Source organism: Heterodontus francisci, chromosome 1 (genome assembly GCF_036365525.1).
Source record: "Heterodontus francisci isolate sHetFra1 chromosome 1, sHetFra1.hap1, whole genome shotgun sequence".
In the NCBI taxonomy this organism is placed as follows: Eukaryota; Metazoa; Chordata; class Chondrichthyes; order Heterodontiformes; family Heterodontidae; genus Heterodontus; species Heterodontus francisci.
The window spans coordinates 170,740,068-170,765,147 of record NC_090371.1 but is presented as its reverse complement, the minus strand read 5'-3'; the positions used below and the strand labels follow the sequence as shown (position 1 = coordinate 170,765,147).

The 25,080-nt window shown below is 45.0% G+C and overlaps 1 protein-coding gene across 8 annotated transcripts in view; it reads right to left on the bottom strand.

The window, feature by feature from the left end:
• Positions 1-25,080, bottom strand: part of LOC137373534 (coiled-coil domain-containing protein 158-like) — a 211,813-nt gene that overhangs the window by 140,885 nt on the left and 45,848 nt on the right. For 4 of the 8 annotated variants that reach the window (XM_068038425.1, XM_068038434.1, XM_068038455.1 and 1 more), the window contains exons 2-3: positions 23,261-23,356; positions 8,089-8,134 (exon numbers count right to left, since the gene is read on the bottom strand). The exons of 1 other annotated variant lie outside the window; for it this stretch is intronic. In XM_068038425.1, the coding sequence (XP_067894526.1) occupies positions 8,089-8,134; positions 23,261-23,356 (142 nt within the window). Of the gene's footprint in view, positions 1-8,088; positions 8,135-13,848; positions 13,889-23,260; positions 23,357-25,080 lie in introns of those variants that run through there. 3 more of the 8 variants (XM_068038482.1, XM_068038445.1, XM_068038474.1) reach the window with 3 other exon arrangements.

Sequence of the window (25,080 nt, the reverse complement as noted above, 5' to 3'; positions counted from 1 at the left end):
TGGGACATCTTCATGCAGAATACTGCAAGTTGCGAGGTAAACCCATGGGACTTACTGGGGTACACAAGCCAATGAAGAGAAAGGGGCCCTGACCGAGAGCACGGCAGATCAGGCTGTAGCTCTGACTGCAGCTGTAAATCCCAATACAAAAAAACAATGTGAGTGCAGAGGTTGTGAATAAGATACCTGAGAGTAATAGGGAATTCTTGTCAAAAGGAAAAGTAACTCTTTATCCCTCAAGTAAGGCAAGCAAACCTATAGTTATACTTGGGGATACAGGAGTCACCCAAACTCTTTTGCTGGGGAAAGGCATAACATTTCCTCCAGAGAGCGCATTGAATGCTAAAGGTTTAGTGAATGGTATTGGCAGGGAGTATATACCTATACCTTTGTACCAGGTGCACCTGGAGTGTGACCTAATGTCTGGAACGGTAAATGTAGTCCATAGTTTGCCAGTAGACAGAGTTGACCTACTCCTGTGGAATGTTTGGCCGGAGCGAAAGTAGCAGCTTCTCCAGTAGTCACAGAGAAACCGAGTGAAGTTAAAGAGACAAAACAGCTACAGGAAACCGTTCCAGGAATGTTTCCTTCTTGTGTAGTAACCCAAGCACTGGCTAAACAAGTTCCATTGTCAGAAATAAAATTGGTACCACAGAAAAATAGCCAAATATCTGAAACTTTCTTTGGGGATTTGGATAATCAAAAGGAAATGCTTAATAAGTCTTCTCTGACCACGGCTCAGCAAGCTGATCCAGAGTTAAATAACGTGGCACAATCAGCTCCAACAAAAGCTGAGGCAAAAGGAGTTCCAGAAGGCTAATATATTAAAGATGGGATTCTGATAAGCAAGTGAAGACCTCCTCACAGACCTGCAGATGAAGAAAGGATGGGTGTTTATCAGGTATGGTACCGCCAAAGTATCGCTGGGAACTATTAAGGTTAGTGCATGTAATTCCTATAGCGGGGATCCAGAAGACCAAATCATGTATACGTCAACACTTTTACTGGCCAGATCTTTCCAAGTATGTGGTGCAGTTTTGTAAAACATGCCATACGTGCCAGATTGTGGGGAAACCACAACCTGCCATTAAACTGGCACCTCTAATTCCTATACCAGTTATTGGGAAATATTTATTTGGGTTTTGGTAGACTGTGGAGGACCTTTACCGAAAACAAAAGCGGGACACCAGTATATACTCACTAACATGGATATGACTACTCATTCCCAGAGGCCACACCCTTGAGAACAATTTCTGCTAAGGTAGTGGTAGAGAGGTTAACTCAGTTCATCACTGGATATGGATTACTGATTAAGATGCAGTCGGATCAAGGTTCCAATATTATGTCTAAAACTTTTCAGGAAGTTATGGGTAATTTGGATATAACACAGTTAAAGTTTTCAGCATACCACCAACAGACACAGGGAGCTTTAGAAAGGTACCATCAGGCCCTCAAAACAATGATCAGGGCATACTGTTATGATATCCCCATGATTGGGATAAAGACTTTCTCTTGTTTGCCACTAGGGATTCACCAAATGAGTCGACCAGTTTTAGTCCTTTTGAATTAGTTTATGGACTTGAGATAAGAGGTCCTCTAAAAATAATTAAAGAAAGGGTTTTAGAACAGAGGGATGAATCTTCTGTACTGGATTATGTATCCGTGATCCGGGAACGGCTCACAATAGCTTGCAAAGTGGCTCAGGAACACCTTAAAGCTTCCCAAACAACTATGAAGAAATGGGCAGACAAGCATGCTAAGACCCAAACATTTCAACCAGGAGATGAGGTGCTAGTATTACTTCCTTTACAGGGTGAACCATTAAAAGCACGGTTCAGTGGTCCATATAAAGTTGCCAAGAGAATTGGTAAGGTAAATTATTTGATGAACAACCCAGATCGCCGAAAAAAGAATCGGCTGTGTCATATCAATATGCTAAAACAATACTATCGCCAGGAAGAGGCTAAGCAAGCACAAGTATGTTAGGTAGCAGGGACAGTGAAGAATGAAAGAAATAGTGAGGATGAGGCAGAAGGAGGCCTAGACAATTCTCAAACTGAACTGTGCAAGGCGCTCACATTGTTGCTCTACGTGGCGCAGGTCTGGCCCATACCCCACTCCTGCGCCGTGGCAGTCACCCGAGCCATTTTCCGCTTCGTCTGGGGATCTAAAATGGACCGGGTCCGGAGGGACACGATGTTCAAATCTCTGGACAAGGGCGGGAAAAATGTACCCAACGCGGCCCTCATCCTGATGACCACCTTCGTGTGCGGCTGCATCAAGCTGTGTGTAGACCCCCAGTACGCAAACTCCAAGTGTCACTACGTGCTGAGGTTCTATCTGTCCCCGGTGTTGCGAAGGATGGGCCTGGTCACATTGCCGCGGAACGCTCCATGCAGTTGGGACGTGCCGTACCACCTATCCTTCGTGGAGCAGTTTCTGCGGGAAAACACCTTTGACCACCGGTCCATCAGGCAGTGGTCTGCACGGAATGTCCTCAAGGCCCTACGGGAAAAGGAAACGGTGGATCCTGTCGGATGGTTCCCCGAGCAGACCGTCAAAGTCATTTGGCGGAATGCCTCATCACCAGAACTTTCAAACAAGCACCAAGACGTAGCTTGGCTGGTGGTGAGAAGGGCCCTCCCCGTCAGATCCTTCATGCACACCCGAAGTCTCGCCCCCTCCGCACAGTGCCCCCGCGTTGGCTGTGGTGGGGAAGAGACGGCCGCCCACCTCCTCCTGGAATGTGCCTTTGCAAAGCAGGTGTGGAAAGAGATGCAGTGGTTTTTGTCAAGGTTCATCCCAAGCAGCTCTGTAACACAGGAGTCTGTGCTCTACGGGCTGTTCCCAGGGACGCACACCGAGACAAACATCAACTGCTGCTGGAGGACTATCAATTCGGTGAAAGACGCCCTTTGGTCTGCCCGAAACTTGCTGGTCTTCCAGCGCAGAGTTGTCCACCACCGAATGTTGCAGACTGGCACATTCCAAGGTCCAGGACTACGTGCTGAGGGACGCACTAAAGCTTGGGGCAGCCGCAGCAAAGGCTCAATGGGGAAAGACCACAGTGTAAGGTTCCCCCACCAAGCTGGACTGAGGGGCTGGATCCAATGGAAACCCCTCGAACTGTATCGTTAATATTCTCAATTGCTGTAAATGTAAAACTGTAATTGACATGACAATTGTGAAACGGAAGGGTTTGGGAAGAAACTCATGACAGTATTGAAGGAAACTGATCTCCCTTGCAATGTTTGTATTTTTTGGTGCTGTTTGGAAACTGTTTGGCAATGTAATTTTTACAGATTTTTATGAATAAAGTATATTTTGGAAATAAAAAAAAAAAAAATGGGCTGAATTTTACCAGCCCCTTGATACCAGGGGTCGTGGCAGGGGAGCCCATAAAACTCTGCTGGGAGAGGGCTGCCACGACCCCTGAAGTTGAGAAGTCCCCGCCGCATTTCTTCGGTGGCGGCGAGGCCTCGGTGCGGCCACCTCACCGCCTGGTGGTGGGGCCTTCATTAAAATTCACCACATTAACATGCTAATGAACTTACCTGACATCGTCAGATGTCCCACGCCGATTTTACAGCCAACCGGCCGGCACTCATACGCCTTCGAAACTCTGTTGGAGTTCCAAGGTGAGACACTGGTGGGGCGGGGGCAGGAATAAAATTATCAGGGCAGGACGGTGGGGGGGGGGTGGGGGGAGCGGTGGGGGGAGAAGGGAAAACTACCCCTATTGGTTGCAGGGATTGTGGGAAGGGGTTGAGGGTCAAATGGAATAAATTTCACTGGGGAAAGTTCGAGATATAAATAAAAGTTTTTTCTGGGAAGAGACGGCAATTTAAATATAGATTATCCATTGGGAGGTGGGAGACGAGATTTAAAGTTTTATTAAAATTTTACTTTTATTTCCCGGAGACCGGGACATTTAAAAATTTAAATGTCACTAAAGGGTTTTAATAATGGCGCTCACACCAGTGCGTTGGCACCGGACACTATTGCTGGGGATGCGGCAGCCGCCCCTCTACATCATTGAGGGCGGATGCTCCACCCCCTCCATTTAAATCAGCCCCCATGCGTATTATCACAGGGGCTGTGCGGCGGCACTTCTGTGCCAGAAGGCTGCTGCCGCGGAGCGCGGTATGCTGATAAAATTCAGCGTCCTACTATCCGATTAGCTAATACTGAATTGCTAGGGAGATTGGACACTCTGCTTTCATATGCAGAACAAGAAGAAGACCTAACAAGACTACTAACAGCAATTAAAAGGGTCTGTAGGGATAATCCAGGATGTACAACTTTAGCTACACATAATGTGATTATAGGGGAATCCGGTCCTATAAAACAGCATCCTTACCGTTTAAGTCCAGAGACACAAGCCCATGCAAAAGCAGAAATCCAATACATGCTGGAAAGCCACCTAATAGAATGCAGTCAAAGCAGCTGGAGATCACCAATAGTATTAGTGCCTAAACCTGATGGTTCAACTAGACGTTGCACAGACTACAGAAAAGTTAATGCAGTAACAAAGACAGACTCCTACCCAAACTCTCGCTTGGAAGACTGTATTGACAAGAGTGTGCAGTGCCATGTTTATTACAAAAATAGATATGTTAAAGGGATACTGGCAAGTTGCTTTAACACCCAATCTAAAGAAATATCAGCTTTTGTCACACCAGACCGGTCTTTTCCAGTGCCAAGTGATGCCATTTGGGCTTAAAACTGCCCCAGCAACTTTTCAGAGATTAATGAACCAAGTGGTAGCCAGTGTTCCTAACTGTGTAGTTTACCTTGATGATGTGCTGCTATACAATGACAACTGGAAGGAAGGACCACTTGAAACAACTAAAAGCTCTGTTTAAAAAACTACAATCAACTGATTTAGTAGTTAGCCTTGCCAAAAGTGAATTTGCAAAAGCAAGTGTGACCTACCTTGGGCATATAGTAGTGCAAGGACAAGTGTTGCCAAGAACAGTGAAAGTACGAGGATTGGTGCAGTTCCCTACTCCTAAGCGAGAAATCATGAGGTTTATGGGGATCTGTGGTTTCTACTGAAAGTTGTACCAAATTTCAACAACATAGCTGCTCAACTAACAGTTTTGCTACAGAAAAAGAAAACCAAGCTAGTGTGGTCAGGGAGTTCTAATCATCTTTTGAGAAGCTGAAGGCCATCTTGACGAATGAACCAGTGTTGAATGCTCCAAAGTTCACAAAGCCCTTCAAGGTAGCAATTGATGCTAGTGACCTGGGGGACGGTGCAGTCCTGTTACAAGATGATGACTCGGGCATAGAAAGGCCAGTGGGATATTTTTCAAAAAAACTAAATCGACACCAAAAAAGATATTCCACAATGAAAAAGGAAACCTTAGGTCTATTACTGGCTTTTAAGCATAGTCCGCCACGACTATAGACACACTGATCCATACTGATCATAATCTCCTAACCTTTGTGGAAAAATTTAAAACCTAGAATGCCAGAATATTCCGATGGAGTTTACTATTACAGCCCTATTACTTAAAGATTGTCCACATTGCTGGTAAAATAATGTGATTGCAGATGCTTTGTCATGAATCTAACTTTGTTGGGAGTTATATGAGTGAAAAGATGGTGCAAAGCAAAACTGTATTAACTGCAGGTAAAGAGTGAATGGGGATGAGTGTGAAAATGTGTTTTAAAATGTTTTCAACTTCTGCGGTTTTTATACATTGTAATGAAACGCATTTAAAAATGGCATTTCATTTCTTCAAGGGCGGAGGTGTTACCAGTGTTTCCATTTTCTCGTTAAATTTTGGGAATTTGTGATTTAAACTGAAAAGAATTCCACAAATGCTGGAACTTGGGATGTTGTTTAAAAAAAAAGCCACATGAAGGTTTGGACTGAGTTTGAACTGTGAACAGTTACTGGAAAGTGCCTGTTTTCAAATAACCCAGCAGAGGTTGTTTTTGGCTTGGGAAGATGTTGACAAAAGAGTGAGAGGCCAAGATCTATATACATCAGGAGACTTGACTTCTGAAAAATTTTGGGTTCAATTTGAACTGTTGAAAAAGCCAGTTGGTTGATTTTTCCTGTCAGAAGAAAGAACAGCTCCGTTCTCTCGCTGTCTTGAAAAGAAATCCTGTATTTCCAGTGTGTCAGATTCTTAGTTCCTACTGTATTTGAAGAAACCCTGCATGTTTAAAGGAACCTTGCATATCAAATGTGTGGGAACTGAAACCTTTGTTGCTGCATTCCTGCTGTAAGACCTAATTGGAGCCTCTGTAGCTGCATCTATTGGAAAGCTTAACTGATCAACATCGCTTGGAAAGAACTATTCTAGGAAGATCCCATTGATGGCCGCCTAGATGCAGTTGGGACGGCAAATCAAAACAAAGGACATCTTTCTATACCTTCTTTTCAGCTTAAGTGTTTTTTTTTTATTCCTTCTATTTCTTTGTAATAGCTGTAAACAAAAATCCCTTTAATTTTTTTCTGGTTAACCGGTGTGTATGTATGTGTGTGTGAGAGGGGTTAGGATAAATAACGGGACTGAATTAACAGTGCACTCCTCCCATCTCGGCCGTAACACCTCACCCTTCCCTATCTCTGTAGCCTCCTCCAGCCCAACAATTCTCCGGGTTCTCTGCGATCTGAGATCTCTGGCCTCGAGCTGGATTTTAAGAGCCCGCTACCAATCTTGAGTTCTGATGAAGGGTCACAGACTTGAAACATTAACTCTGCTTCTCTCTCCACAGATGCTGCCAGACATGCTGAGTATTTCCTGCACTTTCCGTTTTTATTTCAGATTTCCAGCATCCGCAGTATTTTGCTTTTATTTTACAACATAAATGCATGCTGTTATTTATACATACTCTAGTCTTCAGGCCACTAGTCTGGTCTGACTAGAATCAGTGGTTCTTTGTTAATTAAACTGATGTTCATATTCAGAAACCTCACAGCACATCTGTTTTAAAAACAACTAAATCAGAGGAGAGTTAGTTTTGGTAAAATCTGCTGAAGTATTAATGCATTGGCATGACACATCAAGTTTCCTTACACTTACAGCTTTTCAAAAGAACCAAGTGCTCAATTAAGGTCCATGATTAAGCTTGTTGCAGTAGTTTAGTTGAGGAGAGAGTGGGAAAAAACAGTGAATTATATTGCCAGAAAAATTATGATCTAAAAGTAAGAAAATGGTCATTATGCTGCTGAACGAATGAACAGGTTTCGCTGTAAAAATAATGCCACCAAGAACAATTCAGCAACTTTTAGTATTTAATATGCATCTGAGAAAAGAATGACTATTAATCGATAAATACATCTCAGTGCGATAATTTCTCAGAGACTGAAATGAAATACCATTTTTTAAAAAGTTGCAATAAATGTTCGCAGATTAGCATTAATAGATAAAGCAATGACTGATGAAAAATGCCACAATATAATCTCTTGCACTCCAACTTCATGATAAAAGGTGAAATGGAACAGAATGGCCTCTAAGTTAAAGACAGTAATGATCAACCATGTCCATTTTTTAAACAATTTCAGAATTGTTTTAGTCTCTTCCAAATCTTTCATCTAAACGACAAATTATACTTCATGATAATGATCTTCCAAATCCACCCCCCCCCCATCCCCCTCCAACCAGAGGCCAGGGATTTGGAAAACTGAAACAATATGCTGTAACTTTGAAAATTGTGTCCTATGTATGAGAAAATCCCTCCCTTGGGATCTAAAAGCAAATGTAAAGGCTAGAGGGGTAACTCCTTGATTCAGTATTCCTGGTAAATATCTTGGGATATTGTGAAATACCACCTGCGATTTCTGTCCATTAATTTAGATGGATAGAAAATCACAGGCTGCCCACCCATAAATTTCTAAGCTGTACTCACTGCAAGTGCCACTCTATGGTGCGTGCCCTGGATCACAGAATAATCTTTCATTCTTCGATATTTATGGTGGGGTTGTTAAATGTATGAGGTGAATTTCTCCTAAGTTTTCCATTTTTGGATGAGAACAAGTAATGCACCATTTGCAGCACATTCAGTTCAATATTACATGAGCAGAGAGACCAGCCTTATATGCATTTAGTGACTAAACCTGAAACTAACCTCAATTCCTCTAAGTTTTTGCTCGGTCTTCTGTTATCAGAAATATCTGAAAAAGAAAACCATTATTCACAAAATTGTGGTTAAGATCATGAAAATCATAACTGCAATTAATCTAACCAAGAATTTGAAAATATCGGTGTTTCCTTGTATCTCTGAGTGAACATGAACCAGAACAACACAGCTTAACAGAAATTTACAGGAAGTCCACAGATGCTGGACTTTGTTTTTGTTAAAGGTCACTGGAAGAACTTGGGACTTGGTTTAAAAACAAACATTTACTGAAAGTCACATGTTTTAAGCTAAGTAAACAGCCGGAGCCTTGGTGACTGGGGAAGTTATTTACAGAGAAGTGCCATGTCAAAATTTATGGTGGTCAAGGGTTGGTTTCGTTTTGGATATTATTTTGAGTCAGTTGGGGGTAAACCTGCTAAGAGAGAAGCCACCAGCTCATCCTTTTTCCAGAGAAACCCTGAGAATCCCATGTGATAGCTGAAACCCCTGATGCAGTGATTCCCCTGGAAAGCCTGCCAGACTACTGCTCAACGTCGCATGAAAAGAACTGCTCCAAAAAGATCCCATTGACAACTGTCTACGCATATCTGGATGCCAGAATATAGGACCAGCTGGGATATCACATATCCTTTTTTCCTTCAATAGTTGACAAATATTTGGCCATAGTATTTTTTTGTCTTTTTTGTAAAGGGATCTCTGCAGAGAAAACTTCTTTATTTTTTCTTTAACCGGTGATTGTGTGTGCATGTGTCTGTGTGTTGACTTAATTTAAAACTGAACTTCCATATTTCAAACCTTGTGTAAATAAGCTTTGCATCTTTATTGAAGAAGCCTTGTTTTATAATAAATTAATAACTTTTTGATTAATAAAGAAATGTGGTTGGTGGATTTTATTCTGAAGCTAAAATAAAATATATAATTGGCCGTATCGGTAACTGGGTAAAACATTTAAATATGACTGCGTTTGCTGACAATGCAACCACTAGGTGGCGCTCTTCCATCACATGCACAAATGCAGCCTCAACCACTTAAACATCACTGCCTGCGACATTCAGGCAGCTTCCAGGATTAAAGATGGTGCTGCTTAATTTATCACAGGAAAGCAACTTCAACCCAAGGCAGCACACAATGGACATGTTTAATACATGGAGAACATTTCACTGTTTAAAGTCTCATCAGAAGGACAGCACCTTTGACAGTGCTGCACATCCTCCTTAATTCTGTGAGATTTCAGTGCCATCCCAGTCTCCGGCCGCTCACTCCCCCCTCCCCCCCCCACCCATCCCGCTCTCCGGCCACTCACACCCCCGCCCCCCCTCCCCCTGCAACCCGCTCTCCAGCCGCTCACTCCCTCACTCCCCGCTTCCCCCACACCCCATCCCGCTCTCCGGCCACTCACTTCCCCCTGCCCCCATCCCTCCAGATGCTAGCTCCAGACTGCGCCGCTTCCCTCCTCTCAGCCACTCGCTTCTATATCACCCCGTCACCACTCACAGCCCACTTTGCTTCTTCAGGCGGAGCGAATGGCCGAGAGGAGGGAAGCAGCCCACGGTCTAGAGATAGCATCTGGAGGGATGGGGGTGGGGGTGGGGGAGAGCATCTGGAGGGATCGGGAGGGGGAAGCGAGCAGCTGGAGAGCGGGGGGGCAGGGGGAATAGGAGAACCAAGGAGGGGGAGCAGCCAGAGAATAGGGTGGGGTAGGGGGAGCAAGTGGCCAGAAAGTGGGGGGTGGGGGGAGAGCGGGAGGTGGGTAGGAAGAGGGGGCTGGGGGGTGGGGGGGGGGAAGAGCGAGCGGCTGGAGAGCGGGATGGGGGAGCAGAGAATGAGCGGCCTGGAGTGAATTGATGCTGCCAGACCTGCTGAGTATTTCCAGCATTTCTTGTTTTTATTTCAGATTTCCAGCATCTGCAGTATTTTGCTTTTATATTATGGCCTGGAATGAGTGGCCAAGGGGGGAGAGCGTTTTCCGCGCATGAGCCATTTAGCGCTTTCCTGTGCGTGCGCCAGTTAGTCCTGGAAAGGCAAGACATAGACTGTGCATGCACAGCATCTCAGAGCGCAGGAGACCGTTTGCACATGTGCGCAGTTTGGAGCATTCTGATGACGTCAGCGAGCCGCTGCGTTGTCAGGAATCACTTGGTTTAAATATATGTTGTGACCTATGGAGAAGTGGAACTATAGAAAGACAATGCACTCCTCCCGCCTCAGTCATAACAGGTACTGACATTCATGATGTATTGTTCACACGGTTTAAAGCTCAGAACAATGCAATTACCACATTATTTCACTACCACCCAACATATTATGAAGGGACCAGTGACTTTGTAAGACCTGGATTTTCCTCACGAGAACTGCCCAACCTCAGAAACATCAAGGCAGGGAAAAGAAAATAAGGCATGAAGGTTGAAACTGGGGCCTAAAAATGCACATTAGAATTTTCCTCTGTACCATCCAACTGAGACTATAGCTTCCCACCCTGTTGACTGATAGGCATAGCCTTGATCTCCTTCTGCATGGTTCTTTTCCTACCTGTAGAAAATACCATCACTCTAAAGGTAGCAGCATTAGGAGCAGTACAGTATTCTTGCTTCCAGCTTCACTTCCCTCTTACCCCACCCCTTCTGATCTGACCCCTTGCCGTGTATTCACTATACCCTCTGACCTCCCCCTCTCTGATGCTGAACGTTCTATACTCAGCAAAGGTCTCAGTTTTATCCCCTTACGTCCCCACCTCAATGAATTTCATGCTTGGCATGACGTTGAGCTCTTCTTCCGTCGCCTCCGGGCTCACTTCTTTGACCAGGAGTCCTCCTCCCGACCAGCAGACCCATTCGCCCGCCTCCAGCATTCTCCCTCTACCTGGACCCCTCCCCCTGGCCTCTTACCCGCTCTTGATCTCTTCATTGAAAACTGTCGGCGAGACATTGGTCATCTCAATTTCTCTGCCCCCCTCACTCACTCTAACCTGTCCCCCTCTGAACTTGAGGCACTCCATTCTCTCAGGTCTAACCCCGACATGGTCATCAAACCTGCAGACAAGGGTGGTGCTGTTGTTGTATGGCGTACCAACCTCTACCTTGCAGAAGCTCAACGCCAACTCACAGACACTTCTTCCTACTTCCCTCTGGACCATGACCCCACCACCGAACATCAAGCCACCATCCAAAGGACTGTCACTGACCTCATCTCCTCTGGAGATCTTCCCCCTACAGCTTCCAACCTCATAGTCCCGCAACCCCGGACAGCCCACTTCTAACTCTTTCCCAAAATCCACAAACGGGATTGTCCCAGCAGACCCATTGTGTCAGCCTGCTCCTGCCCCACTGAACTTATTTCTTCCTCTCGACTATCTTTTCTCCGCTGGTCCAGTCTCTTCCCACCTACATCCGTGACTCTTCTGACGCCCTACGTCATTTTGACAATTTCCAGTTTCCTGGTCCCAACCGCCTCCTCTTCACTATGGACATCCAATCGCTCTACAACTCCATCCCCCACCAGGATGGTTTGAGGGCTCTCCGCTTCTTCCTGGAACAGAGGCCCAACCAGTCCCCATCCACCACCACCCTCCTCCGCCTGGCTGAACTTGTTCTCACATTGAACAACTTCTCCTTCAATTCCACGCACTTCCTTCAAGTAAAAGGTGTTGCTATGGGTACCCGCATGGGTCCTAGTTATGCCTGTCTTTTTGTGGGATATGTCGAGCATTCTTTGTTCCAGTCCTACTCAGACCCCCTCCCCCAACTCTTTCTCCAGTACATTGATGACTGTATCGGTGCCGTTTCCTGCTCCCGCCCCGAACTGGAAAACATTATCAACTTTGCTTCTAATTTCCACTCTTCTCTCACCTTTACATGGTCCATCTCTGACACTTCCCTTCCCTTCCTCGACTTCTCTGTCTCCATCTCTGGGGATAGGTTGTCTACTAATATCCATTATAAGCCCACCGACTCCCACAGCTACCTCGACTACACTTCTTTACACCCTACCTCCTGTAAGGACTCCATTCCATTCTCCCAGTTTCTCCATCTTTGACGCATCTGCTCTGATGATGCTACCTTCCATGACAGTGCTTCTGGTATGACCTCCTTTTTCCTCAACCCCCCCACTGTTGTTGACAGGGCCCTCAACCATGCCCGGCCCATTTCCCGCACCTCTGCCCTCAACCCTTCCCCTCCCTCCCAGAACCGTGACAGGGTTCCCCTTGTTCTCACTGTCCACCCCATCAGCCTCCATATCCAAAGGATCATCCTCCGCCATTTCCGCCACCTCCAGCGTGATGCCACTACCAAACGCATCTTCCCCTCCCTTCCCCTGTCAGCATTCCGAAGGGATCGTTCCCTCCGTGACACCCTGGTCCACTCCTCTATTATCCTCACCACCTCGTCCCCATCCTATGGCACCTTCCCCTGCAATCGCAGGAGGTGTAATACCTGCCCATTTACCTCCTCTCTCCTCACTATCCCAGGCCCCAAACACTCCTTTCAGGTAAAGCAGCGATTTACTTGTACTTCTTTCAATGTAGTATACTGTATTCGCTGCTCACAATGTGGTCTCCTCTACATCGGGGAGACCAAGAGCAGATTGGATGACCGTTTTGCGGAACACCTCTGCTCGGTCCGCAAGCAGGACCCTGAGCTTCCGGCTGCTTGCCATTTCAACACCCCCCCCTGCTCTCATGCTCCCATCTCTGTCCTGGGATTGCTGCAGTGTTCCAGTGAACATCAATGCAAGCTCGAGGAACAGCATCTCATCTACCAATTAGGCACACTACAACCTGCCGGACTGAACATTGAGTTCAATAATTTCAGAGCATGACAGCCCCCCATTTTACTTTCATTTTTAGTTGTTTTTTCTTTTTTCTTCTTTTTTTCTTTTGTACATTTTTTACAACCTTTTTTTGCATTTATTTCATTTCATCTTAGTTTGTTCAGTTTGCTTACCCACTGGTTTTTTTCATGTTTGCACTTGCTGCTGTTCAATATTCAGTCCGTTAACACCTATTCTGCACTAATGCTTTGTCTTTCAACACACCATTAACATATTGTTTGCCTTTGCTCCATGACTTTTTGGTCAGCTATGTGGCCTGGTCCAATCTACACCTTCTCCTTTGCTTTCTCTTGCCCCACCCCCACCTCACTTGCTTATAGCCTGTGACATTTTTAATATTTGTCAGTTCCGAAGAAGGGTCACTGACCCGAAACGTTAACTCTGCTTCTCTTTCCACAGATGCTGCCAGACCTGCTGAGTGGTTCCAGCATTTCCTGTTTTGATTACAGTATTCTAGATGTGGGAAAGCACAAGGGAGACTATTGTTGAGGCTTTACTTTGAATATTAAGGTTCTTTAAAGGCTATAATGAACTGTGAATAACTGATCCTGCTGATATCGTAGTTATGAAAGTTATTTGGAAGATTCGAGCAAGTAAATAAAACATTTCTGCAAATTTTTGGGAAGATCTGGATTGCTCTTTAGGAATTTCCTGTTCCTTAGTTTTGAGGATTAGAATGACAAAGAAAGCTGCAACTAAAAAAGTAGGAAGAAGATAAACCTCATTAAACTGGACGACATCAAACTCCATTTTGCATTTCAAACTTACTCTGAGTTGGGTTTAACAGGATCTTCACATCCCTCACTACAGAATGGTGTTGAAGAGGAATGGCTTATTTTAAAGAAAACTTTGTGTGCCATTGCCAAAGGTACTCTTGAATCAAGACACAGAACAAAGAACATGGCTTTTAAAAATTCTTACACGGGATGTGGGCGTCGCTGGCAGGGTCCAGGATGTCACAGAGCGGCTGCAGGACATCTTTCTGGGGGATGGTGAACAGCCAGAGGTCATGTCATAGAGTTATAAAGTACAGAAAAAGGCCCTTCAGCCCATCGTGTCCATGCCGGCCATCAAGCATCTATCAATTCTAATCCCATGTTCCAGCACTTGGCCCGTAAGCCTTGTATGCTATGGCGTTTTAAGTGCTCATCTAAATACTTCTTAAATATTGTGAGTCCACATTGGTACCAATGATACAGGTAGGAAGAGGGATGAGGTCTTGAAAGCAGATTTTAGGGAAGTAGAAAGGAAAGTAAAAAGCAGGACCTCGAGAGCTGTAATCTCAGGATTACTCCCAGTGCTACATGCTAGTGAGCATAGGAATAGGAGGACTGATCGATTGTACACGTGGCTGGAGAATTGGTGTAGGAGGGAGGGCATCAGATTTCTGAGGCATTGGGACCAGTTATGAGGTCGGTGGGAACTGTACAAGATGGACAGGTTACACCTCAACAGGACCAGGAATAATCTCCTCGCAGGGAGATTTGCTAGTACTGTTGGGGAGGGTTTAAACTAGCTTGTCAGGGGGATGGGAACCTGAAGGGTAGCTCCAATTGGAAGGAAACAAAGCTGATAACAGGAAGAAAGTAGCAAGTGGAATGAGGAAGGACAGGCAAAAAGGAAAAGGAGGTGGCGTTGCGCTGATAAGGGATGGGATCAGTACATTAGTAAGGATGGAGCTAAGAAACAGCAAGGGGCAGCAAACATTGGTAGGAGTTGTTTATAGGCCACCTAACAGTAGTGGTAGTATGTGGCATGGTATTAATCAGGAGATTAGAGATGTAGCATGGATAGTACAGTAACCATGGGTGACTTCAATCTGCATAGAGATTGGGTAAACCTTATGAGCACTAATGCTGGGGAGAAGACGTTTCTGGTGTGTGTCTGGGATGGTTTTCTGGAGCAGTATGTTGAGGAACTGACTGGAGAAAAGGCTATTTTAGATCTAGTATTTTATAATGAAAAAGGGCGAATTAATAATCTTGTTGTAAAAGAACATTTATGGATGAGTGACCATAATATAATAGAATTTTAAATTATGTTTGAAAGTGAGTTAGTTCAATCTGAAGCCAGGGTGTTAAATTTGAACAAAGGAAATTATGAAATATGAAGGGCAAATTGGCTGAGGTGGATTGGGAAAATACATTAAACGGTATGACAGGCTATAGGCAATGGATAGTCTTTAAATAATTATTACATAGTTTACAGCAACTATACATTCCTTCAAGGCATAAGAACTCAAAAAGAAAAGTCAGTCAACCGTGGCTAACAAAGGAAGTTAAGGACTGTGTAAGATTAAAAGAAAAGGCCTAGAAAGTTGCCAGAAATAGTAGTAAACCTGAGGATTGGGAGGATTTTAGAATACAGCAAAGGAGGAACAAGAAACTAATAAAGAAAAGGAGAATAAAATATGAACGTAAATTAGCAAAAAAACATAAAAATAGACTGTAAAACCTTCTATAGGTATGTAAAAAGGAAACAGTTGGCTAAGACAAATGTGGGTCCATTACAGGCAGAGTCAGGAGAATTTATAATGGGGAATAGAGAAATGGCAGAAAAGCTAAATGATTACTTTGTGTCTGTCTTCACTGAGGAAGTTACAAGAAATCCCGCAGAATTAGACATCCAAGGGACTAGGGAGAATAAGGAATTGAAGGAAATTAGTATTAGTCAGAAGGTGGTACTGGAGAACTTAATGGGCCTGAAGGTTGATAAGTCCCCGGGACCTGATACCCTACATTCCAGACTGTTGAAAGAAGTAGCTTTGGAGATACTGGATGCTTTGATGATCACCTTCCAAAATTCTATAGATTCTGGAATGGTTCCTGCCAATTGGAAGGTAGGAAATGTCACCCAACTATTTAAGAAGGGAAGGAGAGAGAAAACAGGGAACTACAGACCTGTTAGTCTTACATCAGTAATAGGGAAAATGCTAGAATCTATTCTAAAGGATGTGATAAATGAACACTTGGACAATAACAATCAGATTGGGCATAGTCAACATGGATTTATGAATGGGAAATCATGTTTGATGAACCAGTTTGAGTTTTTGAGGATGTTGTTACAATCAGGTGAGGAAGGGGTCTCAGGCTCCCCTCCCGCCCTTTCTGTGGTTGGCCGTAACAGGGTTGAACTTTGAAACAGTGATTTTAGCTTACCACCTCAGTGAGCCCTTGCTCACTGCACTCTCATTACAATTGCAAATGAACCAATCAGATGGGTTTTCTTAGGTTTAAACAAGAAAGGTGTACGTTTATTAGCCTCATCACTTTAAAACGGTTAAAATTACTAAAATACGCGAAGCAACCATGCTCGCATGCATACGACAGGCATACACACACAACTAGATACAGGAGGGAGAAAGAATTAGTAGGTGTTGAAGTAGAGTTTGTAATAAATGGAATACAGATACAGTTATTAGTGTCCTTGTGGTAGCGTCCTTGATTGAAGTGAATGTCTTGGGAGTTCTCGCTGGGGCCCAGTGCACAATTTCAGACTTGCTTCTCTGGTACCAAAGGCCGAAAGGTATTTTGTCTGTAGTCTTGAAGTTTACGCTGCCATCATGGGTTCGCTGGGACTTTGCTGGAGAGACAGAGAGAAAGAGATCGTCTCCTTGGTGTTCAAATTGCAGTCTGCTCCTTTCTGTGAGGCAAAATTCAAAAAGCCCCAGTCTTACCAGCAGGTAGGTCATGTGACCATTTCTTTTTGAAACAGCCACTTTTTGGAGGGTGGTTGGATTTCAGAGCCTCCTAGACATACTCAGTCGGGGGGGTGGAATTTTGTCTCTTACAAAGTCAAAAATTGTCAGTGTCTTTTTATCATCGCGATTGACAAAACCCATCTCACTAAGTGAGCACGCCCATTATCTCTCTATTCAACTGTGTCTTGGCTAGGCCTGGTCTTTTCAGAATACAAATGTGCAACCATGTTTTCAGCTGTTCAGTTCTGTTTTCTTAAACAAGTTCTTTGCAATGTCATGTAAAAAAGTTTCAAGTAGTTTCCCATATGACAACATTAATATGTTTCCATTTGGCAGGTGTGAGTTCCATCACAATGTTACTAACAGAATTGATAAAGGGGAGTCAGTGGATGTAATATCCTTGGATTTTCAGAAGGCTTTTGATTAAGTCCCCCTCAGGAGGTTGGTTAGCAAAATTAAAGCACATAATATAAGGAGGTAATATACAGGCATGGATTAAGGATTGGTTAACAGGCAGATAACAGAGAGTAGGAATAAACAGGTCATTCTCGCGCTGGCAAGCTGTGACTAATTGGGTACCGCAAGGATCAGTATCAATGATTTGGATGTGAGGATCAAATGTAATATTTTCAAGTTCACGGATGACACAAAGTTAGGTGGGAATGTGTGTTGTGAGGAAGATGCAAAGCGGCTTCAAGGGGATTTGGACAGACTTGTGAGTGGGCAAGACATGGCAGATGGAATATAATGTGGAAAAATGTGAAGTTATCCACTTTGATAGAAGGAACAGATGCGCAGAGTATTTCTTAAATGTTAAGAGATTAGTAAGTGTAGATGTCCAAAGGGACCTGGGTGTTCTCGTCAATATGTCACTGAAAGTTAACATGCAGGTACAACAAGCAATTAGGAAGGCTAATGGTATGTTAGTCTTTATCAAAAGAAGATTTGAGTACAGGAGTAGTGAAGTATTTCTCCAATTGTATAGAATCTTGGTTAGACCTCACCTGGAGTACTATGTGCAGTTTTGGTCCTTAAGTTAGGGAGGATATTACTGCCATGGAGGGATTGCAATGAAGGTTCACCCGACTTGTTGCCAGGATGGCGGGACTGTCCTATGAAGGGAGATTTGGGAAACTGGACCTGTATTCTCTAGTGTTTCACAGAATGAGAGGTGATCTCATTGAAACTAACAAAATACTTAAAGGGATAGACAGGGTAGATGCAGATAAGATGTTTCTCCTGGTTGGGGAATCGAGAACCAGGAGACACAATTTCAAAATAAGGGGGAAGCCAATCAGGACAGAGATGAGGAGAAATTTGTTTACTTAGAGGGGTGTGATTCTTTGGAATTCTCTACCCCAGAGGGCTGTGGAAGCTCAGGCATTGAGTATGTTTGAAGCAGAGATAGACAGATTTCTAAATACCAATGACATAGAGGGATGTGGGGATAGTGTGGGTAAAAAGGCATTGAAGTGGACGAACAGAGATGAACCTATTGAATGGCAGAGCAGGCTCGATGGGCTGAATAGCCTACTCCTGCTCCAATGTTCCTTCAATTGTACTAGGGCTCCTTGATGCCACACTGAGTCAGGTGTTCCCTTGATATCAAGAGCAGTCACTTTCATCTCACCTCTGGACTTAAGCTTTCTTGTACATGTTTAAACCAAGGCTGTACTGAGATCTGGAGCCGAGTGGTGTTGGCAGAACCCAAACTGAGCATCAGTGAGCAGAGTTTTGGTGAGTAAGTGCTGCTTGATAGTGCCATTGATGACAAGAATAACAGGTTTTTGGATAAGCTGAATTTTATGGAGGGTGGAGGATGGCAGACTGACCAAGAGAGCACTGGAAGAGCTAGATCTGGAGATGGCAAAGACATGGCTGAGGCTTTCAGCATCAAGGAGCTGAGGTATGGGTACATTTCCTGGGCCTGAGATAATTGGCCTCCAGAAACTACATCCATCTTCCTTTGTGGTAGGTATGACTCCAGCCAGTGGAGTTTTTTTCCCCCCGATGTCCATTGATTACAAATTTTACTTGGGCTCCTTGATGCCACTCTTGTGCGCATGGCAGAGCTCCCAGCGCCAGGATGAAATGGCGAGGGGAATCCCACCTCGGCCAACTACTGCACCCCCCCACCCTGGAGTTGCCAATTAACAGACCAGTGCTGGGATCCCCGTCTCTATAAAGATAAGGTTCCCGCCTCCAAGAGCTGCCAGCCAATCGCGGGGCCAGTAGCTCAGCACTATTGACAGCCCCACCAGAAGCGGTGACCATTGACAGTACTGCAAAAGGCCTTGGACCCAGGCCCAACGCTGGAGCCTGGCAGGCCCTGGCGAGGTGTGGGGGGTGGTGGGGGGGGGAAGGGGGGGAGGGGGCAGGGCAGGGGGAAACAGCATTTAGTGCAGAGGGACGGTGGTTCAGGTAGGTGGAGTGTTTCCCAGCCAGGGGGAAGGGTGGGTCCTCCAAGGGCCACAGATTTCCCAGAGAGGAGCCCCCCCCACCCCCCACCTCGCAGGCCTGCAGGGAGGCTGCCTCATTTTACTGGGCAACCTCCATGTGAGGTGGAGGCTCCAGGCGGCGGTAGGAAGAGCCCCTTAAGTGGTCGTTATTAGCCCAATAAAGGGCCTCGATTGGCCTCTGGGCAGGAAGGCCGTCAAAGAACAGTACAGCACAGGAACAGGCCATTCGGCCCTCCAAGCCTGCGCCGATCTTGATGCCTGCCTAAACTAAAACCTTCTGCACTTCCGGGGTCTGTATCCCTCTATTCCCATCCTATTCATGTATTTGTCAAGATGCCTCTAAAACGTCTCTATGGTACCTGCTTCCACCACCTCCCCCGGCAACAAGTTCCAGGCACTCACCACCCTCTGTGTAAAGAACTTGCCTCGCACATCCCCTCTAAACTTTGCCCCTCTCACCTTAAACCTATGTCCCCTAGTAACTGCCTCATCCACCCTGGGAAAAAGCTTCTGACTATCCACTCTGTCCATGCCGCTTATAACTTTGTAAACCTCTATCATGTCGCCCCTCCACCTCAGTCATTCCAGTGAAAACAATCCGAGTTTATCCAACATCGACCTTTCGCAGCCCCAACAAAATCGTGGTGTGACAGGCCCTCTGCCCACCCACCCCCTGCCTCCTGTCGCAATTCTATGGGCCCCCCCCGCCTTTGAACCCCTCTCATGGGGAAGCATAAAATTCAGCCCAGATTCAAAACGCTGCCTTGATGTCAAGGGCAGTTACTCTCACCTCACCTCTGGAATTCAGCTTCTTTGTTCGTGTTTGGACCAAGGCTCTAATGAGGTCTGAGGCCGAGTGGTCCTGACAGATTCCAAACTGAGCATCAGTAATCGGGTTATTACTGAATAAGTGCCACCTGATCACCCTGTCGTTGATACCTTCTATCACTTTGCTGACGATGGGGCAGTAATTGCCTGGATTGGATTTGTCCTGCTCTTTATGGACAGACCCTACCTGGGTAATTTTCCATTTTGTCAGATAAATGCCTTTGTAGCTGTACTGGAATAGCTTAGCTAGGGGTGCGGCTAGTACTGGAGCACAAGTCTTCAGTGCTACAGCTTGAATACTGTTGGGGCCCAGAGCTTTTGTTGTACTCAGTTCACTCAGCAATTTCTTGATATCCCATGGAATGAGCCTAATTGGCTGAAAACTGGCATCTGTGATGCTGGGGACCTCAGGAGGAGGCCAAGATGGATCTACTTGGCACCGCTGGCTGAACATAGTTGCAAATGCTTCAGCCTTGTCTTTTGTACTCACGTGCTGGGCTCTGTCATTGTTGAGGCTAGGATGCTCAAGGAGCCTCCTCCTCCTTGTTTGTACTGGAGTGCTGACTTGGGTTGCAGTAGAGTGTTAAAGTGGAAGTTTGGTGACTGAGGAAGTTCGGTGAGGAGGGAGTGAGAAGCTCCTTTTATTTCCTACCTGTCCTCAGAGTGAGGGGAGCCGAGAGTTTCCAAAGAGCACAGCTGACTGGTGAGTAAGTCCTGGTGGGAATTTTTCAAACTGGATTGAATTGTAAGTCATTGTTTTAGCAAGACTTAGTTGTTTTTTTAAAATTATAATCTTCTAAAGTTTTAAATTTAAAGGGTTTAGTCATGGCAGGAGAGCTTGAAGCCGTGGTTTGCTCCTCTTGCTGCATGTGGGAATCCGGGAACATTTCCAGTCCCCGGGACCAGCATGTGTGCAGGAAGTGTGTCCAGCTGCAGCTCCTGGAAGCTCGGGTTTCAGAGCTGGAACGGCGGCTGGAAACACTGTGGAGCATACGCGAGTCTGAGAGCATTGTGGAAACACTGTGGAGCATACGCGAGTCTGAGAGCATTGTGGATAGCACATATAGAGAGGCGGTCACACCGCAGCTGAAGGGACTTGAGGAAGGAAGGGAATGGGTGACCACCAGGGAGTCCAAGAGAATCAGGCAGGTAGTTCAGGAGTCCCCTGGGGTCCTCCTTGCAAATCAGTATTCCATTTTGGAGGCTGATGAGGCTGGTTCCTCCAGGGAGTGCGGACAGAGCCAAGCTTCTGGCACCGCAAGCAGCCTGTCTGCACAGGAAGGGGGAAAGAGAGGAAGAGCAATAGTAATAGGGGATTCTATAGTCAGGGGAACAGATGGGCGCTACTGTGGCCGTCAACGTGACTCCAGGATGGTGTGTTGCCTCCCTGGTGCCAGGGTCCAGGATGTCACTGAACAGCTGCAGGGCATCCTGAAGGGGGAGGGTGATGAGGCAGAGGTCATGGTACATGTTGGTACCAATGACATAGGCAGAGAGAGGGATGAGGTCTTGCATCAAGAATTCAGGGAGTTAGGCAGTAGACTAAAAAGCAGGACCTCTCGGGTTGTAATCTCTGGATTACACCCAGTGCCACGTGCTAGCGAGTATAGAAATAGGAGAATAGCACAGATGAATGCGTGGCTTAAGAGTTGGTGCAGGAGGGAGGGTTTTAGAGTCCTGGACCACTAGGACAGTTTCTGGGGAAGGTGGGACCTGTACAAGCGGGACGGTCTACATATGAACCAGAGGGGGACTAACATCCTTGCTGGCGTGTTTGCTAGTGCTGTTGGGAGGAGTTTAAACTAATTTGGCAGGGAGAGGGGATGCAGACTCCTAGCAAAATAGGGACACAGCTAAACACAGGAAAGCGAACAAGTCAGAGAGAATACAGCGGAAGTAAGTTTCAAGGGAGTAAGACCAGGATGGAAGGCCTCTACTTTAATGCCAGGAGTATTGCAGGTAAAACGGATGAGTTAAGGGTAATGATTGACACGTGGAATTGTGAAATAGTAGCCATCACAGAGACATGGTTGAGGGAGGGATATATCCCGGGATATAGATATAGAATCTTCAGGCGAGACAGAGGAGGGGGTAAAAGAGGAGGGGGCATTGCAATATTAGTTAAGGAGTCAGTTACTGCAGTAAGGAGAGATGATATCTTGGAGGGGGCATCACCTGCCACAGGCCCAGTCTAGCAGCCACATCCTTCAGCCACTAATGTCACTAGTGATGCTTCCAAGCCACTCTTGATGATGGAATTTGAAGTCCCCCTCCCCTTCTGTGCTCTTACTATCCTCAGTGCTTCTTCCAAGTGGTGTTGAACATGGAGGATCAGTGATTCATTAGTTGAGGGAAGGTGGTAGGTGGTAATCAGCAGGTGGTTTCCTTGTATATGTTTGACCTGATGCCATGGGACTGAATGGGCTCTGGAGTCAATGTTGAGGATGCCGAGTGCTATTCCCTCCCATCTGTGTAACACTGCCATCACAGGTGGGTCTGTCCTGCCAGTGGGACAGGATTTACCCAGTGATGGTGATGGAGGAGTCTGGGACATTGGCTGAAAGTTATAATTCTGTGAGTATGACTATGTCAGGCTGAAGCTTGATTAGTCAATGAGGCAGCTGTCCCAGTTTTGGGACAAGTCCCCAGATGTTAGCGAGAAGCACTTTGCAGGCTCAAATGGGGTAGGTGTGCCTTTGTTGTGTCTGCTGCCTAGGTCAATGTCAGCAGGTCTGTCCAGTTTTATTTTTATTAAACTTTGCTGCAGAAGTTTAATACAATTGAGTGGCTTGCTGGGCCATTTCAGAAGGCAGTTAAGACAACCACATTGCCGTGGGTCTGGAGCAATAGCTAGGCCAGACCGGGTACGGATGACAGATTTCCTTCGCTAAAGAACATTAGTGAACCAGGTAGGTTTTTACAACAAATCAGTAGGTTCATGGTCACCATTAATTTAATTAATTGAATTTGAATTTAGTTTGCCCCCTCCCCATCCAGTAATGTACCCTTACACACTGATGCTGCACAGGCTACACATACATCCACAAGCAGTACTGTTCCACAAAATACATCAGAAGCACTCTGAAGTTAAATTTTCATGGTAGATGGCAAAGGCTTAATAATCCTTCCATGCAAAAAGAAATTTTATTATAAAATGACAGAGCATATTGTATGTTTATATAAATTTTCAGTTGCAGGTTAGAATTTCACCACCATGCCTCATGATCCCTTTCCTCCACATTCTATATTAGACTTCTCTCCACTGCAAAGATTCAATTAGTGTTGCATTAAAGTGCTCAATCAGGAATTAAAATATCTGAAGAATATCAATAAGCCAAACACTTACATTTACACAATGAAACTTTTTCTTTTCCAGCTTCTGAGGCATGCAGACTTGACTGACAAGACCGATAGTCAGCAGGTGATAAACGTCCACGAGCCCCTAGTAATCAAATAACATAATAATCACAGTATAGAACTGAATTTACGGTTGTACTCTCCTCTTTTTGTCCTTCAGTCTATCTGAATGCTGTTGCTCTTCTTTTTACCCAGCTCAATCACCAGCTTTTATCCTACTCTCGCACCACCAAACTACACTAATTCACTTATTCCAAAAAAAACTTCACAATTGTGAAACATAATTGAAACATTTCAATAGCAGCACAGCAGTAAAAATGCTCCTTTCCAGCATGTGATTTAACTAACAGTTGACATCAGCTGTACTGCAATAGGTCTTGTAAACCATTCTGTATTATGTTAGTCAATAGTCATAGTAAATGGATATTAGTACTTTGCAAAAACACAAGTTAAGGGTGAAGCTGAATAATGACTTGCCCTAAAGTTTCACAGGCTATTCAGAAAATGTTCAATCTGATCTAACAGACAAATGAGAAAGTATAGTGTCAGGCATGTCCTCCCACCTGCCAAGACTGAGACACACATTATTTCGCCAATTGAACATTAAAAACTTAAAAATTGCAAGCCCTTGACTAGAAAGACATTTGCGTAGTAACCGACAATATGGAAACAAAGGGAACCAGTCCCTACCCCTCAATACACAGAAGAGACCTGGTCAAACCAGTCGGTCACGTGACCACCTGCTAGCCAACTAGGGGAGTTTTAAACTAGAAAAGCAGATTTTGAAAATCAGAACGCCGTGTGTTCCTGGAACTGAAGCAGAACCCTGTGTGCCTGCCTCCATCTCTTTCCCACAGAACTGAATCTTGTGAAGACACGTAAACTCAAAGAGAGAACGGTCTCCTACGTGAACAAGGTTTAAGACGAATACTGGGCCCCAACGAAACGCAAGACCATATCTTCAATCAAGGACTACAGGGAGTTCAAGAAACAGTAACAAGATATTGCCTCAAACTGTTCTATTTATTTTTGCTTCTGCTCTTTTCTGTCCCTATTTCCATGTGTGTATCGCGTATGCATGCTAGCATGGGCGTGTCGTATATCCGTAGGCGTGAACCGCATTAGAGTTTAAGTTTAAGTTTTAATAAAAATTCATCTTTCTTCTTTAAACTTCAGAAAGCCTGTGTGAATTGGTTTCTTTATCTTATAATTGGAAAACTGAACAAAGATTCACAAAAAGGGCAGCTCAAAACACAATGTGTTTAAAATTAAACCCTGTTACAATAAGACCAGTTGAAGACAGTAACCGACCCCTAGACACCTTTCGCACCTGGTCGTAACAACAGAAATAAATAATATAGTTTACAATGCTCATCTTTGAATTTTGCCACAAGAGACTGCTTGTCAATTGACAACAGTTGACTGCAGCCACCTGCACTGATAGAAATTGAATACTACAACAGCACAAGAATTGTTTTTTAAAATTCCTTTCATGGGATATGGACATCGCTGGCAAGGCCAGCAATTGTTGCCCATCCTAATTGCCCTTGAGATAGCGGTGGTGAGCAGCCTTCCTGAACCATTGCAGTCCATGTGGTGCAGGTACACCCACAGTGCTGTTAGGAAGGGAGTTCCAGGATTATGACCCAGTGACAGTGAAGAAACAGCAAATTACTTCTAAGTTAGGATAGTGTGTGGCTTGGAGGGGAACTTACAGGTGGTGGTGTTCCCATGCCTCTGCTGACCTTGTCCTTCTAGGTGGTGGATGTCGCAGGTTTGGAAAGGCGTGGTTGGTTCTGCAGTACATCT